This window comes from Phaeoacremonium minimum (assembly GCF_000392275.1).
Source record: "Phaeoacremonium minimum UCRPA7 unplaced genomic scaffold PA7_03_scaffold_433, whole genome shotgun sequence".
Taxonomy (NCBI): Eukaryota; Fungi; Ascomycota; class Sordariomycetes; order Togniniales; family Togniniaceae; genus Phaeoacremonium; species Phaeoacremonium minimum.
The window spans coordinates 147,772-165,790 of NW_006921335.1; the positions used below are offsets into that span (position 1 = coordinate 147,772).

The 18,019-nt window shown below is 50.8% G+C and overlaps 5 protein-coding genes across 5 annotated transcripts; 2 read left to right on the forward strand and 3 right to left on the reverse strand.

Moving 5' to 3' along the window:
- Window positions 1-1,731: 1,731 nt before the first annotated feature.
- On the reverse strand, window positions 1,732-3,750 carry UCRPA7_5745 (putative atp-binding cassette sub-family f member 2 protein; the record flags this gene model as incomplete). Its single annotated transcript, XM_007918289.1, has 3 exons — window positions 1,732-1,858; window positions 1,926-3,067; window positions 3,121-3,750. 3 exons carry the CDS (start codon window positions 3,748-3,750, stop codon window positions 1,732-1,734), a joined length of 1,899 nt encoding a protein of 632 aa, XP_007916480.1.
- A 3,883-nt stretch (window positions 3,751-7,633) lies between these two features.
- UCRPA7_5746 (putative glycoside hydrolase family 72 protein) lies at window positions 7,634-9,356 on the forward strand (the record flags this gene model as incomplete). The annotated part of the gene is made up of 3 exons (XM_007918290.1): window positions 7,634-7,720; window positions 7,796-8,624; window positions 8,683-9,356. 3 exons carry the CDS (start codon window positions 7,634-7,636, stop codon window positions 9,354-9,356), a joined length of 1,590 nt encoding a protein of 529 aa, XP_007916481.1.
- A 2,045-nt stretch (window positions 9,357-11,401) lies between these two features.
- UCRPA7_5747 (hypothetical protein) lies at window positions 11,402-11,779 on the forward strand (the record flags this gene model as incomplete). Its single annotated transcript, XM_007918291.1, has 2 exons — window positions 11,402-11,543; window positions 11,598-11,779. 2 exons carry the CDS (start codon window positions 11,402-11,404, stop codon window positions 11,777-11,779), a joined length of 324 nt encoding a protein of 107 aa, XP_007916482.1.
- Window positions 11,780-14,228: 2,449 nt separating this feature from the next.
- UCRPA7_5748 (putative superoxide dismutase protein) lies at window positions 14,229-14,845 on the reverse strand (the record flags this gene model as incomplete). The annotated part of the gene is made up of 2 exons (XM_007918292.1): window positions 14,229-14,351; window positions 14,405-14,845. The coding sequence occupies 2 exons, from the start codon at window positions 14,843-14,845 to the stop codon at window positions 14,229-14,231; spliced, it is 564 nt and encodes a 187-aa protein (XP_007916483.1).
- Window positions 14,846-17,282: 2,437 nt separating this feature from the next.
- Window positions 17,283-17,947, reverse strand: UCRPA7_5749 (putative cfem domain-containing protein; the record flags this gene model as incomplete). The annotated part of the gene is made up of 2 exons (XM_007918293.1): window positions 17,283-17,662; window positions 17,719-17,947. The coding sequence occupies 2 exons, from the start codon at window positions 17,945-17,947 to the stop codon at window positions 17,283-17,285; spliced, it is 609 nt and encodes a 202-aa protein (XP_007916484.1).
- Window positions 17,948-18,019: the final 72 nt, after the last annotated feature.

The window sequence follows — 18,019 nt, forward strand, 5'->3', positions numbered from 1 at the left end:
CTAATGCTACAGATGGATGGCTGGCTGGATGGATGGATGGATGGTATCCTCCTGCTCGTCTCCTCTCCTTCTCCTGCTATTCCCCCAACCCGAAAAGCTGTGGTCTGGCCTGGGAGAGAGCCCCCTTTGACGCCCGCCCGTCGCTGTTCTCTTCTCACTTTCGCGAAGGTGATCGATCCATCCAGTCCGCGCAACTCCAAAACTAACCGCACTAGCCCTGCCTACGGCCCTGCAACCCCCCGGCTCCCGACGTCAGGCTGTGTGCTAGGTACTTACCTGAGGTACCTACCTAGGTACCTCTCAGTATGGTGGCTACCTACCTTGCTACCTCCATACTATGCGGTAAACCCCAGCACATGCTGTTAGGGCGGCCATCTCTCGCCCTTGCGTCCTCCCGGGATGGCTTCATTTTCCCCATCCCCATCTGATTGATCTCGTCCCAAAGAAAGGCCACGATGGATTGACTGCTTTGCTGACAGTGCCAAAGTGCCTCATACAAAGGAGACATGAGAAGTGTCTGTTTGCTCACGGATAGGACCAACACTCTCTTCGCTCGATACAGTGATGCAAGCAAGCTGCATCTAGACTTTGCAAAGTCTTTCAGCTGAACAACAAAGGAATTCACACATCAGTTCAGCAGTATTGCCAACATTTCTGTCTCAATTATAGTTACTCTCCCTAACAGCACCCACCTACTCCAGGTCTTTGAGATGGGATCAGCCCTGGTCGGATTTTAGCCGCTCGGGCTGCCATGCGGTACGTGCATGACTCCAAAGAGGGAAAGCGGCGCGGCCAGCCCCAAAAAATGGCCTGGGCCAGCCAACTTCGCCCAGCCGAAACTACCTGGCTGAGCCTGGGTACTGATCTCGTTCTCTTCCAGGCGATACGGCACCAGGATTCCTTCATGCCCCAGGGCATAATCCACCGCGGATCAGCCTAGCTAGGTATGTGCCCAGCACCTTCACCAGCCCATAGCACACAGGCAGTGCTGAACGATTGATTCGATCGTATGAATGACTCGGGCAGCATCTCCTCCTCCACACGTGTCAAAAAATCATGTAAACTGCCCACCTAATTGGGAAGCAATACTACTCAGTAGTTGATATGTGATATGTCACGATGCTTATAGACAATACCTGAGAGCCAAAGGAAGGGACGTCCCATGAGATAGAGAGAGAGAGAGAGAGAGTATGGAAGGAAACAGCGAACAATCATAATGGCGCGCACCTGCCACATCAGGGTCGGAGATAGCTGGCGCTCCACCGAAGCAGCCCAAAGGTCAGGTAGCTCGGGAGGTAGGTGCCAGACATCCGGATTTTAGATCTCAACACCGAATAAAAACTATGGTTGATGGTGAATAGAACAACTACTGGGTGTTCGGCAGGAGGTGGCAAAAGATGGCATCCACAACCGCCCACGCACTTCTTGGCGTAGAATAAGCTGCTAATATTACACGCCAACATGTTAAGACTTTGGTGAGAATATCAATTCAGAAATCTATCCCGTGAAGTACCGAAAACTTGGTGCGCGCCGTGATGGTCTGTCCACGGACGGCGTCTTTCCTTCTTCATGCTTTTACCCCACGTGCGTCGCTGCGTCTTTCGCAGAGAGATGCGACAATGCATTTGTAGGCGCTCGTATCCCAGGACTCTCATGTCATTCTATGTGTAAGAACCATCCCGAGGCACATCTGCTGCCACCGCTCGTCCATTCATGAAGACTATCCAAACCTCAGACGGCACCTGCAGAGATCATCTTCTTCCTCAGGTAGTTCTTGTACTCTCCTATCGAGCCATCCCAGGGTCTGATAGTCTTGTTCTCGCACACCAAGATCTGCTTAGCAATCTTGTCCAACAGTCTGGAAAATATGTTATTAGCGAAGAGTCTAAAGGGTAAAGGAGGTCTAGAGGTTGACGGTAGCTTACCTGAAGTCGTGACTGACAACAATGACACCACCGCTAAAGGCGTTGATAGCATCAGCCAAACTGTCGATGGTCGGAATGTCCAGGCCATTGGTGGGCTCGTCAAGCAACAGCATGTTGGGTCCTTCAATGGCCAGCAGAGCGAAGACGATACGGCTCTTCTGACCCTCGGACAGAGTGCCGATCAGGGCAGTCTGAGACTCTCCAGAGAGACCATACTTTCCGAGCTGCTGTCTCCAGTACTGGTAATCCTGAGATCTGTCACTGTACTTGTCACGAACGAAATCCAGGGCAGATTTCGTCAGATCCAGCTGCTCAGCCGAGTGCTGCGAGTAGAGGCCGAGCTTCAAATGAGTGTGTCTTGTGACAACACCAGCAGTGGGAGAGAGCTTGCCGGTCATAAGGCGTAGGAGAGTAGACTTGCCAACACCGTTGGGGCCCACCAGAGCCGTTCGGGAGTCCATGTCGAAACCGAGATCGATGTGGCGATACAGGTCATCTTTGGCGTCTCCGGAATAAGAGAAGGTGACATCGTCGAAGGAAAGGACCGGAGGAGGCAACTTATCGACATCGGCAAAGCGGAAACTGAAAACCCTGTCTTGGTGGACAGGTTGGATGAAACCGTCTGCCTCCATCTTGTCCAGAATCTTTTGTCGAGACTTGGCCTGCCTGACCAGGTTGGCGTAAGTACCAGCGCTAGCAATGAACTTCTTGATGTGTACAATTTCGTCTTGTTGCTTCTGGTATGCCTTCATCTGGTTCGTCTCCTGTTCTGATCGAGTCTTGATATAAGAATCGTAGTTACCACCGTAGTAGATAAGCTGCTTCATGCGCATATCGATCATGTTCGTGCAGACTCCGTTCAAGAAATCCTGCGAGTGAGAAACAAGAACCAGGGTACGCTCCCACTTCTTCAGATACTCCTCGAGCCACACACAGGCTTCGAGATCCAAATGGGCAGTAGGGTCGTCAAGTAGCAGGAGCGAGGGCTTGACGAAGAGAGCCTTGGCGAGGGCTACTCGCATTCTCCAGCCACCAGACATGTCCTTGGTCTTCTTGTTGATTGTAACCTTGTTGAAACCAAGACCTGTGAGGATGAGAGAGGCTCGGGTGGCGAAGGTTGAAGGGTCCATCTGCTCCATATGCTGCCGAAAAGTTAGTCGGAACTATCATGCATGAGGTCGCACTTCACACGTACGTCGTAGATATCCATCAGCACCGGGCTCTCGGGGCCCTCCTCTTCCAGCAGCTTCTCAGCTAGCTTATCTAGCCTCTCCAACTCATTCTCGGCCTCTTTGACAACCCACTCCAGAGCACCCAGATCTGTTGGGGGAGCACCCTCATTGAGTAGGTAGATATCAACGTGCTCTGGGATGGGGTATTCTCGCTTGTCGATGGCCTTCATCAGTGTACTCTTTCCGCAGCCGTTCTCTCCCAAAAGGCCGTATCGACGACCGTAGGTCAGCTCGAGTGTTGCATCGGTGATCAGGACACGACCGTGGAACACCAAGCTGACACTGGAGATCTTGACGTCCTTGCTTGTGGGGGTGGATGCCAGGACACCGGTAGTGACACGGTCAGACAGACCATGCTTGTCCATCTGGGCGGCTAGGCGCTCCACAACATCCTTCTTATCAGCCCCGGTGGCGGGCTCGTCGCTCTCGATCGGGTTGCCGTTGGCATCGAGCTGCTGAGGGGGAGTCTCATCGCCGTTGACAGAGGCGGCTGTGCTTGCGTTCTTGGAGCCAGCCTTGGATCGCGAGACGGTCGTCTTCTTGCCGTCAGCGGCCTTCTTGGCGAGGCGCTTCTCCTTGGAGGCAGACACCATGGTGGCGGTTTTTCAGGCGGGGAATCTGTAGTGTGAACGTGTTCGTCAGGGGGTTCAAGATCCTCGATGGCCGGTCTACGAGGTTTAGGACGCTGTGTAAACAAGAAAAAAAGAGGTTCGTCGGCCCGCCTCTGATAAAAGAAAGTGCTGTGAAATGGTCGACTTCGAGTTGGTCAATCAAGGTGGGGGAAAATGGAATTCGCCTTGGTGGGGCTGTTCTGATTTTTTTCGAGTTTCTGATAACCGATACCAGGAAACTAGAGGGGGTGCCGAGACCCAGATAAGAAAGTACCTTGTGTTGTACCAGAATTCCCATATAATCTGTGTAATAATCTAGTACTGTAGTAACAGGATCTCAGCGCTTGTCCTTTGTCAGTGTTAGGCACCAATATCTTGAGGATTTCTCAGGTTCAGCGTTTGCTGTGTCAAACCCGAACCATGAGAAAAGACACCATACATGATTTTCCCTAAATATAGACCCTACTGAGAAACAGTAAATTCACAGTGCACTGAAAATCAACATAGCATGCCAGCTACCTCAATAATGATTGTCATTTACAGTCATTTCGCATCAAGCCCAGACTCACCGCCTTACGCGGGGCTTCGATTTGACGTCACAGGCTCTACACGTGATCTTTGTCTCTTCACTTGATACCAGCCCAAGAAACTCTTCCGATTCATCCACCATGTGGATAGAGGTCTCACCGTTGACATACCTCATCCGTGTCTTTCCTCGTTTCAGTTCTTTTCGTAAACTGCAAGATTCTATTATTCGAATGTCAGCTGGTGCAATCAGCTAACCAAGGCAGCTATCTCTTGAGGAGTTGATTCTATGAATACGCAAACATCCTTATTGCAGAAGGGATATTTCTGATCATCATCACGAAACATGAAAGTGAATTTCGCGGCAAGCAAATCTCATCTTTGCGGCTAGGTAGCATACTTAGCTATTATGAACTCTGGTTGATACTTGTAAAGAAAGCCCACTAGCACACCCCCGAAGGGATTTTAGTTACAGCACTCCTTGAGCAGCTATAGCTTTTCAAGAAGACCAGTCCAGTGTTGTAATATTGAAGGTATCAGACCTATTTAACCCTTCAATACGAGCATCAGCATCGGTCCGTTGGATCGGCACCCAGCTGTGGTGGTAAGTAAATGAAAAGAGGGGACAAAAGAGAAGCGCCCACTGCGTTCTGATTTCTCAGTGCCTGTGTTGGTAGAAAGGGATTCAAACGTTTACAGTTGTCCATCGAGGATTGACAGCCCCTGCCGATCGGCAGTCACCTGCAACGGCGCTGTGGATTGCCTCAGGGGGCAGTGAATGCTGTACAGGGACGATGCGGGAGGCACGGGACGCTCATGGCGGGATGTAAGCCGACATTGTAATGATGTTCGCCGCTTCGCGCCGGCTACCGTAATGGGCCGACGGTCGAGACGTACGGTGAACATGCAGAAGATGCAGCCAAGATGATGAGCAGTGAGGACTATTGCCGGGCTGTGAAATTCGAGCAAATTCCACTGGTCGCCGCATGATCTGCCTAATCCTCCAGCCTTGTGAACATGTTACAGAGCACCTGCACAGCCGAAGGCTGCGCACGAGACCTAACCAATTGGGATGACTCAGGTCCTCAGGCTTCTCTGCACCAAGGGTGGCGTGACAGAGCAAGAGAACTTGGGAATTTGAGCAGAAAGGATAAAGACATGTGTAATCCCTTTCCACAAGTAGCATTTACACTTGTGCTCATCAAAGCATCACAATATCAATTTGCCAAGAAGCACATTTTAAAGGAGTCCAACTCCTCATACAGGACACCAGAAGATCCAAGACCTTACAACCCGCAACGAAACGTTTGTCAATCACACCGCAAACATGTGTGGCCTTATCAAGACGATCATGTGGGAGACTTATGAGCTCTGGGACGCCGTCTTACTTGTAGTGGGCAAAGCCTATTACAAGCTACGGCGTTGAACAAGCATATCACGATATTTCTGGATGGGACTTTCCCAAGAGTCTCGTATCAGAGCATCTCCACACACTCATGCCATGAAAGCAATCCGCGAATCCCACCGCAAGCCATCCATCCATTCAGCCCTAGATCTGTGTGGCACAATGTGCTCACCACGGCAGGCTGGCGTATCCTTCACGCTGACGGGCAGCATCGATGGCTGGCATCTGAACGGCTTTTACGCTATTAGCCCCTCCATTACAACGGGTGGATCGACGCGCAATCCGTCCATTCCAGGACCGCCCCTTTGTTGCCCACCGACCCACCAAGACTGGGCGGCGATAGTAACTGGCGACGAGGCGTTGCTGAAAGCTTATTGCAGCGAGTTCGCAAGGTTGGCAGTATCGAGGGGGCGAGACAACATTACTCGGGGCGGCGGTCTTAGGGCCCCCTACATTTCAGCGCTCACGGGCTGAACCAGCAGGCCGCAGCAAGCAAGATATTCCGCAGGCTTTCATTTGTCGAGTGTCTGCGTGGAATTGACCGGCACGGTTCGACGTGGAATTTGAAGAGGATCTGCCTCTTCTAGATAGAGGGGCATAGAGAGAGAGGAGATATGTTATATGGAGTTGCATTGATTGTTGATGGTGATGTTCAGGGCAGACGAGTAGATCAACGGGCATCGGGGACGATCATCTGTACAGTAGCGGTAGTGTACTGCACTAGGAGGTATACGACAGGCAGGCAGGCTGAGGCAGGGTGAGACGTACTACAATCCATTGTTGATGGATGTTTTCCAGTGGAGAATTCCCCCTATTTCACGCTGAATCTCAGCGCAACGGGCTGTTTCTGATATCCAGTTGGTTGCAGAACGGAGGCGTCCATCTGACTACAGGCGAATTTCAGATCCGACAAAGAAGCACAGTGCGGGTCGAATGTTCTATTTGGAAACACGACTCTTCAGATTGCGGTTTGGGGCAGTGCCAAGCTTTTGCCAAGATTTGGCCGAGACATCTTGTAGATGGCTAACAGTATCTCTGCTGTAGTGACGCCCAATATGATAGAGCATTAGCATGCATGAGAAGTGTGGGGCCTAGGGAGACGGTGCGAGGCGTGTGGGGGCAGACGGTATGGACCATCATTCTAACACCGAGATGACGATGAAGACCCACGGCGACGCGTCGGGTACCTGAAGCGCCCACTGTCTCGGGGGCACAACACCATGTACCTCTGCCGTAGTGTCGCATCTGCTGCTCCGCCACGCAATGGGCATCCCCTGTGCGTGTCGCCCAGTCGCTCTTACCCAATCGAGACGGGCCAGACCAGGATGCTTGCTGCTAGCTTGGTTCGCAGTTATTTGACCCCTTCCCTGTGGTAACTGGACTCGCTGGACTAGCAAGCAATTACATATCTCTTGGCCCTCCAAGTAGCGGTAGCTCCTACTGTATCACCACCACTACCACTTCTTCTCACTCGCTCTTTTCCTGTTTTCTTGTCCTCAATCCTCCAAATCTTTGTCTCTGCATCGCCTGGGAGACGCCTTCTTCCGCCGTGCGTCGTCGTCGTTGTCCGCCGGCTCCTTCGTTTGACTGAATCTTTCCTCACTCTCGTTGACTGACCAATTCTTGTTTGTTTTTCCCGCCAGCTGAAAATCAGGGGCCAGATCGGAGCAGCAGGAGTGTTTCCAATCTGATAACCCTCACGTCATTACAAGACCTACCGCCTCTCGTCCCATCACCAATTCCACGCGTGTCATATCACCAGACTCCCATCCTTGACTAGGCCGACATTTTGGAAAGCGAATTGACTGCTTGTTACCCCGTCGCATCCTTCCAGAATCGTTAACGATCTCGACGCGCGCATCGCCCACTATCCGTGTCATCCGGTATCACCAGTAGAAACGTTGAGGAGGTCGACATCGACCAAAACCATTCACAATGGGCTTCTCAAAGCTTGCCGCGTCTGTCGCTGCCCTCGCGCTGCTGGGCCAGGTCAACGCTTCATTGCCCCCCATCGTCAAGAAGGTGCGTCTCCTATCTCCTTGACAGCCCTCCCCAGCGAGTCACCCACCATTGCTGACTCTTTGACCTTGATGATAGGGCACCAAGTTCTTCTACGAGAACGGCACTCAATTCTTCATCAAGGGTGTTGCCTACCAGCAGCACACCGGCGCTGCAGGTACCACCTCTGGCACTACCTACGTCGATCCTCTCGCCGACGAGGACTCCTGCACGCGTGATGTGCCCCTCCTGAAGGCCCTTGGCACCAACACCATCAGAACCTACGCCATCGACCCTACTCTTGACCACAGCGCGTGCATGAAACTGCTGGATGCTGCCGGCATCTACGTTATTTCCGATCTGAGCGAGCCGTCCCTGTCTATCGAACAGGACAGCCCCAAGTGGAACACTGAGCTGTACTCCCGCTACACCGATGTCATTGACGAGCTTAGTCAGTACGACAATGTCATTGGCTTCTTTGCCGGCAACGAAGTCACGAACAACGCTTCTAACACCGCCGCATCGGCTTTCGTGAAGGCCGCTGTCCGTGATACCAAGGCCTACATCACCGACAAGGGTTACCGATGGATGGGTGTTGGTTACGCCGCCAATGATGACGCCGATATCCGTGCAAACATTGCGCACTACTTCAACTGCGGTGAAGACGAGCAGTCCATTGATTACTGGGGCTACAACATCTACGAGTGGTGCGGTCAGAACACCTTTGAGGGTTCCGGTTACGCCACTCAGGTCGACTTCTTCAAGAACTACTCCGTCCCCGTCTTCTTCGCCGAGTATGGCTGCAACACCCAAGGCGGTGCTGCCAAGCGTATTTTCCAGGAGACTACTGCTCTCTACTCTGACGATATGACTGGCGTCATTTCCGGCGGTATCGTCTACATGTACTTCCAAGAGTCCAATGACTACGGTAAGACTCCTCGTTCTTGGCAAACTTGAGTGTCGATCTTCTGACTGGCATATTATAGGTCTCGTCAGCGTCTCCGGCACCAAGGCCTCTACTCTGGCTGATTACAACTCTCTGAGCTCTAGAGTTGCGGCTGCAACCCCAAGCTCCACCTCGATGGACGCTTACACACCGAGCAACACAGCAGCTGCCTGCCCCGACGTGTCTGATGACTGGCAGGCTTCCTCGAACCTTCCCCCTACGCCAGATGCCAACCTTTGCTCATGCATGTACAGCTCTTTAACATGCGTGCCCAAGGCCGGCTTGAACACGACTGCCTACGGGGACATCTTCGGCTTCATCTGCGGTACCGATGGAAGCCCATGCGCCGGCATCGACGCCAACGCAACCACCGGTGTCTATGGCGCTTACTCTATGTGCAATGCCACCGAGCAGCTGGGCTATGTTCTCGATGTCTACTACAAGGGTCAGGGCTCTCAGTCCTACGCTTGTGACTCTGATGGCCAGGCGACTACCACCTCCGCTGCCGTTGCCTCTGGCTGCTCGGCGTCGCTGGCTAGTGCCAGCTCGGCCAACAGCGTTGCTGCAACTGGTACTGGTGGTAGCAGCTCTGCTACCAGCAGCAACATTGCCGCGCCTATCCCGATGAAGAACCTCATGACCGTCGGCGACCTGGCTGTGGGTATGTATGCGGTTGTTGCCATGGGTGCTGGAGCTGCCATGGTTCTCTTGTAAAGTTGAGGGAAAGGAAAGGAGTTGCGATTATTCAGAAAATACAACTCTGTAGGATAATTTGGCGCATGCAGAAGATGCATATGGCAAGGCAGCACAGAGAATGGTAGAATTGACATGATTTATTCTGAACCAAAAGGCAGCGCGCCGGGACAGATTCGCAAAACAGTGTTTAAGCATACAGTAGTTTACTTTAATGAAATTCTATCTCCAGTGTGCTTGTTTCATAAAATGTGTGAGATTGAATGTTGGAGGCTAGGGATACTGTCAGTCACTGTTGCTCACTTGTACAGACATGGGCTTCAGCAGCCATAGGGTGTATCAATTTTGAACCAAGAGGTGTACAATGAATTAATCTTGTAAGAATCGGATATGAATGAGAGTCAAGAAGATAAAAATAACGGCCCCAATGCCAGCTTCCGTCTGTATAGCGACAACAACATTTGTACTCACGGCTCCCCCTTAAGCTGCTGCTAGTCTTCCAAGCAGATCCGCGTCTATGTATCTACCAAGCCCACTTTCTCCAGTTGTGATGACCCTTGCTGCCGCCGTAGCCATAGCCCCATCCTCCATGTCCGTACCCGCCAGCCGGAGTCGACGACGTGCTGGATGCTGCCCCTGTTGAACTGTATGGTGCCTTGGAGGTGGTCACGAAGGTGGTGGGGAAGCTGCCGCCGTGAGTAGACGTCTCTGAACCTTGGACCGGACTGTCACTAGAGATGGCCGTGTCTGAAGATGTCGATGGCGTGGCGTAAGTGTATCCGCCGGGCCAGCCGTGAGTGCTGCTCGTTGAGGAAGACAGAGGAGCGGTCGCCGTCGTCTCCCCGCTGGCGCCGCTCGTCGACGAGTACAAGCTGCTGCTGCTCTCCCAGAAGCCACTCGAGGTGCTTGAACCCCCGACAGGAGCAGTCTCGGACGTCTCAATAACGGTGCTGCTTGTCTCAGTCTGGGTCGATGAATATCCGTAGTCGGTCGATGTGGATTCAATCGATGAGGTCACGCTCTCAACGCCGCTTGTTGCGCTTGAGCCTCCGATCGGTCCCGAGTCTGAAGTTGCTGAAAAGCCCGAGGAAGTCGAGAGCCAGGCACTATGCGAGTGCGTAGGAATCGTTTCCGTGATAGTCTCAGTGGTTGTGTACGGGGACGATGAAGAAAGACCAGAGGACCAGCCGCCTCCTGAGCTTACGCTGCTGCTGAGAGTAGCTGAGGTCTCATAAGTCGAGCTTATTGATACTGTCTCTGTGATGGTTGTGAGCGTCGGGCTCGAGCTGTAGCCTCCTGAGGACGTAATCCCAGCAGTCTCACTCGTTTCGCTCGATAGAGTCTCCGTCAAAGTCGTGGCATATGTGAGACTGGTGGCATAAGAGCTCGTGCCGGGCCAAGTATAGGTGCTTGATAGATTCAGCGAGGATGAGGTGCCGATCTCCGAGGTATAAGAAGTCCCCCAGCTTGTGGGAAGAGTCAGGGAGGTCTCAGTCACCGGAGTCGTTGATGATCCGTAAAACCTCGTTGAGCTAGATCCCCCGATAGGAGCTGTTTCCGAAGTCTCCACAATCGACGATGTTGACGGAACAACTGTGATGATGCTGGTGGTTCCAATTGTGATGACTGTCGTCAATTCCTCGCTTGTGGTGGAACTGCGAATCGGCAGAGTTGATTCTAGTGTCGTTCCCGGGCTTGATGAAACCCCTGGAGTCGAAGCCGTGCTCGATCCATAGGATCCTGTACTGAGACTGGTGGATTGAGATGACGATGGGAATGGGTGAGTTCTTGTCTTTGTCCGAGAGTGATGAGTCCGCGTTTTCGTCCGAGTATGGTGTATGCTCGTCGAACTGCTTGTCGAGCCAGTCTCCTGGGACGAAGACGAGCTAATGGGTGCTGTCTCAGAAGTTTCGGTTACTGATGAGAATGGCGTTGAAGTTGTCTCTATTAAAGTAGAACTGAAGTAGCCGGTGCTGGAAGACACCGGTGCTGTTTCAGAAGTCTCTGTAGATGAGTGGCTAGGGGAGCAGGTCTCTCCAGGCCCACCGCAACTGTACACCGAAGAGATGCTAGTCGAAAGCGGAGATGTGGAGGAAATTCCGGTTGGTGTTGAGGAAGCAGCTGGCGTGGATACGACTCCGGAGGTTGAACCAGTGGGTAGGCTTGTGCTTCCAGATATCGGTGCCGTCTCCGAGGTCTCAGTTAAAGGTATACTGAATGAGCATAATGGGCCATATGTACAAGTCCACGTGGAACTGCTAGGGAAGTCTGTGGTCGAAGAAGACTCGATGATTGCGGTAGATGAATGTTCTGCTGAGGAGCTCAGATCTGAGCTTGTGCTAGGGACAGGGGCTAAAGAGGAAATTTCGGAGAATCCAGTTGTCGATGGTGTCGGAACGAGAGAGCTTGAGATTGGAAAACTACCGGTCGGTGTCCAAGAGTAAGCTGAAGAGCTACTTCCTCCTATCGGGCCAGCACTTGAAAACCCGGAGATGGATGAGAGCGGAATACTGGACGTCTCGGATGAGAGTGTCGGTGCTGTTAGAGACGTCTCGGTAATAGGAGTAGTAGACGACAAAATCCCAGTAGACTCCGTACAAAGCGGTATGATTGTGACTGTCGATGGTGTACATGTGACAGCACACGACTCGCCACATACTGTGACAGTGACAGTTGTTGTCTGGCCGTAGCCTTGTTGAGGCAGGGCGTGTGTGAAGGCAGCACTGTAGCTTGTCAATATCATTCGATATCATCACAATGAAATGAAACTTACCCCATGCCGAGCAGGGCTAAACGAGTGAAACCCTGCATTGCAACTGTTCTTTACTTTTCAGGCCCTAACGAGTGGAGATGCCTTGAAAGAACATATGAACATGGCATTTGGTATTGGCATGGTTGGATTCTTCAAAGATTTATATCTAAACTGCCTCGTATTCTCAGCGTCTTCTTTTTCTATTTTTTCTTTCTATTTGTGTCCTACGTCCGCAAGAACATGGTAAGATCCGTGTCAAGCATGGATAACATCTGCAATGATCCAGCAATGTATGCATCAACGCAGCCACTTAGGCGGTGATTATGTAGATTCCCGGGCCCGCCGTTTGAAAACTGTCGGGCTGCGCTTCCGTTGGCCTCAAGTTGAGTGAGTGGCTGGTTGGAGTCATATTGCCTCGCCATGTTGTCAGCCCTCAACCTGTTTGTCCCACCTCCTGGTCGAGTTTGGCTGGACATCCGATTGAAACGGGCTTGCAGCCTTCACACGTAGGTCCTGTCACCATGGCCGTGGATGTTGGCCTGCTGGATCGACAGTCCTTATTCTCACATTTGCACATATGTTGTAGCTTCAGCCCTAATACTCGTACAGAACTCGTCGCCACGAAGATGTAGGTGGCGGAAGCTGTTTCCGGCTTCGTAGCACAAACATCGCTCTAGCCACAGCAGCTGCAGGTGCAGCTGCATCATGAAAGCAAATCTTTGGACAAGAAATATAGTAAGCCGGATAGCAACGGACAGGCAGGTCACTCTTGCCTGCTGGTCTCGGATCACATATGGCCATGGAAATTGCATTGCTTATCACTATAGTTACTGGCTTCTGAAAGCTCTTTCGAGCAGTTTATATTTGCAGCTATGATGATAAACTTACTGAAAAAAAAAAGGTTGTAACTGGAGAACGCATATCTTTGATAGTCCGCTCAGTGGCCGCTGAGACTGTTGACTCTCGACAGGCCGCCGTCGGGAGGTAACGGATCTTGACAAACAACGAAAGAGAAGGTATATATTACGTGAGGATATACATGTGCAAAGGTTCCTGTAACGTTTGGGGACACAGACTATCCATGATTTTGGCCGATCCCGAGAAATAAAGTGTTCCTGCAGCGGCTGACATGCAGGGTCCCGTTTGAGTCGGCATGATGGAAGGAGTCAACCCGTGGCATTGCTATGCAAGTCCGTAAAACATTCTCTCGGAAGCAAAGCAATGAGCTTTAGATGTGTTCCACAACAGGAATATGTGGAAATGAAAATTCATACAAGGACTGACATGCTTAAATTACATCTCTGTCCTACATTGGCTTCAGCCTAACAAGGCCCGGTAAATGTACCATCAAGTCAGGAGAAATGCAACTTGCGATGATCGAACGCCCGAAATATGGAGAGACTGGTGTACAAGCACGCTTATGGAAGCAAGTATCGGAGTATCTTGCACATCACGATCAGCCGCTGATTTGTCGACAATGTTTTGACGCATCATCACGACTTGAGCTCCGGGGAGGTACAATTGTAGTGGCTATGCACCGGGTTAAACTAGCTCAATAGTTTATTGATCTGTACTACCTTTACACTCTTTCAAATGGACGTATTGTCGACGATCGACATCCGAGATTTTGCTAGATCAACGACTGAAAATAGGGGTAGGACATGGCACAAACTTTGATTTATAGGGCAAACAATCAAGACGAGACATTTCCGATATTGCAAAAGGCACTCGCGGGTCAGCCTCTTCCTTGCTTGTATTGTTGAAATTGTTGCCATAAACGATATTTTGGAACACTTGCTTGACTATTGATTGTCTGAACGCCTGGGCTCTCCAATTTGCATGCTAGAGATGCTGTGTAAACTGGGAGTCCTACGGAATGCACGGCTATTCTGTTGGCCGAATTTCTATAACAAAGTCATGAACTCTGATAATTTCTTATTTAAAATATACCAACCCCCCCTAGGTCATAGTAGATGCGTTAAACGAGACAAGATAGGGACGAGGAAACAGTGGCTGTTCTAGAGCCACTTGTCTCATTATTGCACTTTGTAGGGACTTACTTCGGTATCATTATTTGATAGGGGTCTATTGTGAAAACCAAATAGGCATACTTAATCTAAATGATAAAGTCCAATTCTTGGTTACATTGACGACTTCAAGACCTTGAACGCATCCGATCGACCACCTCGGTATCTCTCCTCTGCCGTCTTCCAGTTGATTACCTTCCAGATATTGTCCACGTAGGCGGCTTTGCCATTGAGGTACTAGAAAAGGTATTAGATATGTAGGCTCCTACTTGAGGAGGTGTTCTGCGAACCTGAAGATAATACGCGTGCTCCCACATGTCGACACCGAATATGGGAGTTTCGCCTCCGACGACAGGATCTTGGTCCTTTGTGGTCACGATGCGGAGCCCGGTGCCTTCCTCATTTACGAGCCATCCCCAGCCACTTCCCTGGATGCTTAGCAGTGCAGCCGAGAAGACTTCTTTGAATCGCTGGACGCTTCCCCAAGTCTTGTTGATTTCTGCCATCAGCTTTGGGGCAGCCTCCGGTTTGGCATCCGAGCTAGACTCGGGAGATAGATTTTCCCAGAACAGAGAGTGATTGATGTGGCCACCGCCATTGAACTTGATGGCGGACTGCAGCGCAATTTGACCCGGTATATCATTTGCTTGGACGGCGGCAGCATAAGACTGGACGGCCTTGTTCAAATTTGTCACGTACGTTTGGTGATGCTTGCTATGGTGCAACTCCATGATCTGGCGAGAGATGCTTGGCTCTAACGCCTGTATTGAGGCAATTTTAGTAATCTCTCGTCGCTATATTGGCTCATCTATGAAAATCGAGTGTGAAGACCTACATCGTAGCCATATGGGAGAGGCGGGAGGGTGTAAGTGGACGCGGCCATTGCTCTGACGACAAAATGTCCCGCCTCGTGATTAAGATGGGAGAAAATGTGCTCTTTTGGAACCAGAATGGCAGTAAAATGGAATGATTGACTGCTTTGGAAGAGATTCTAGGCATTTCCAACCCCAAAGGGGGGGGGGGATGACTTCTCAGGTAGATTTCTAATCCGCAACGATTTCGCCTAGTCAGGGCCGGCATTTCACTCACTCGTCTTCCGGAATTGATACTTCATGTATCCAAAATGTGATAACGTGTACAATCGCCTCAAAGCTTGTGGGAATGCTGAAATGTGTATTGCCTTACACCTTTCTCGGCGATGTAGGTATTTGTGGGGAGTGTGGCTTCGATGGAGCAATTGCACGCAAACTTGCTCAATCAGCCGCTTGGAGCGTTTGAGACTACAACAAAGCAACTATGAAGCTAGATCTCCAATTGGGTACTATGAACATGCCTCGCGGTGAGGTCTGCATGGAATCGAGTACCTTGATGAACACTTATATATATACACACGTTATTCGTCATTTCGTTGGATCATCTGTGAGCGTGCGTGTCCAACAAGGTACGCACTTGCAGCTGACAAGCCATCACGATCTTCGTCATAAACACCTTGATAGTCTGTTCACGTTATTTACAGCTGAGGCACATGCGATAAGCAGTCACAGGAATCGTATTGAAAGATTAATAGCAATTGCTGCAACTCGACGATCGCTCAACATCGTGCGAGAATCAGAGAAGATGTGCGGCGACGAGAGTCAGTATACTAGGAATGATCCGAGGCGATATGGAGCTTTGGCAGTTTTGAATTCCAAATCCACGCGTCTCTCAACCAATTTACCTCAGAGCGAAGCATTTCCGTCATGTAATGTTGTCTTCTTCAACCACAAAGACCATAAGAGCTCAGTCGCGACCCATATAAGACTGACAACGGCGGAATCCAATGCCTTGGGAAAACTCTCAGACCTATCAATCAACATTTAGTAAGCTTGAACTTGCATCTGTGAGAGAACAAGCTTGTGTTAATATTCATAATAGTTCCACGGGGGACTTGACTATTCCTCGAAATGAATGTACTGTCTTTCAACAGTTCTCTCTACCAGCATCACATTATACAAACTCGGACGAACGATCCTTGGAAGTGAAACTACCCCAAAGGCTAGAGATAGGAGTTGGGGGCCATGGGATCATTGGACGTCGGATTTCGATGTCCCAGCATGAAGACAATCCTAACGAAAACGCATACGTAGCGGAGGGAATAGTCGGTTTCAATAGTATGCTTTCGCTATAAATAGCTAATTACTAGGCGGATGGTTCGTTATACAGAACGGGATAATAAACTTGGACGGACGGGTTCTAGGCGTTGTTGGCCATGCTTCCTCGCGAGATTGGGCATGCATAGAACTTTGGCATAGAGTCTGCATGATTTCTTATTTGGATCATATGTTATAGCATGAATAGCTTCTCAATTGAGCATTGCGCTCGATTTGTGCGAAGAAGTGAGCCACCTGGACTGAGGTGATGCAGAAACCAACTAACATTTAGACAATTATAAAGCTATGTCAAATTTACCAGAACACAATCCGTCCAAGGAACGTGTGTGATCACCGAAGGTATTTGCAATAAATGACTTCTATGTTCGAGTCTTTCTTGTTCACACTGCGTAGTTTCAAGGCCGTTTGTAAGGCTGGTTGTCTTCCAAGCCTACCTACCAATTGTGATCAACTTGTACTCTCAAGTCACTTGCAAACTACTTGGGCTGACACTTACCATTTCCGGTGATAGAAGGCAATGTCAGCAGTCTCAACGTCTTAGTATAGCGCAAAAAATATCATTTCTTACCATCTGTAATGTAAACCCTGTGACGTCATCGTCGCCATCAGAGGCGCAGAGGCCCTCATGATGATACTCCGGCTGATCCGGCCCAGGCAATGAACTTTGACAGATACTCCACAAGCCGGGCCGCCAACTCTAAATCCAAGGTTACTTGGAGCTTCATCTCTAGCAGATGTGAATTGGGCAATGAATGTGAATGCACACGAGTGTTAATTGGGCCACTTCATATCAAGAGTTGCTTGGGTCATGGACAAGGTGTGTTTTGTGTTGTTTGATATTGGCATGTATTGCATGTACCATAAAATGCTTTTGTAGACTATTACATCCCGCCCAGACCGAAGTCCTATTTTCAGCCCACCGTGGGATCTTTTAATACATACATGGCGAACGGTAAAATTCCGTAGCCAATATTACACCGGTACTTTTGACACATGGGAAACTGCTAGGGTAAGCAGCTTACAGAGCCAGGGCACCGAGGACGAGCATGCCCAGAGTGCCCATGGAGCCAGCAATGGCAGCGCCGGCGGTGGTAACAGCAGTAGCAGATGTCGACGCGGCGGTGGTGCCCGCAGCGGTAGTTGAAGGGGCAGCAGTGGTCTCGACGGCGCTGCTCACAGTGGTGCTGACAACCAGGGTGGAAGAGGCCTCGGTCTCGCTGGCACTGGCGCTGGTCTCGCTAGCCGTCGTCTCAGCAGCAGCGGAGCTGGAGGCGGCGGCTGAGGTGGAAGCAGCAGCTGATGAAGAGGCAGCAGCGGAGGAAGAGCTGCCACCCTCGGAGCAGGTCTCGCCGGCGTTGATGGCTGAGCAGAACTTGGAGCTGGCAGGGAGAACGTCGTCTATCAAGCATAATTAGAACCTAATTAATATAAGAGAAGTCGAGGGAGACACTTACTGACGGCGACGTCAGCACCACAAGCGGAGATGACGCAAGAGGTAGCCGCGCCCTGGATAGCAGCCTGGTTGGCGGTCGTGCACTGGCACTCAAAGTCGGTGGCACCGCAGCTGGTGGCAGAGGAAGCAGCGTCCTCAATGCAGCTCTGGGCGCAGCTGGGGATGTCGGAGACGCACTGAGCAGAAGCCAGAGTGGCGACGGCGGCGGCGATGAGAGCAGAGTACTTCATGTTGACTGATTTGGGGTTGTGTGGTTGGACTGAAGAGTCTAAGCAGTGAAGGTATCGAGATGCTCTGGGATA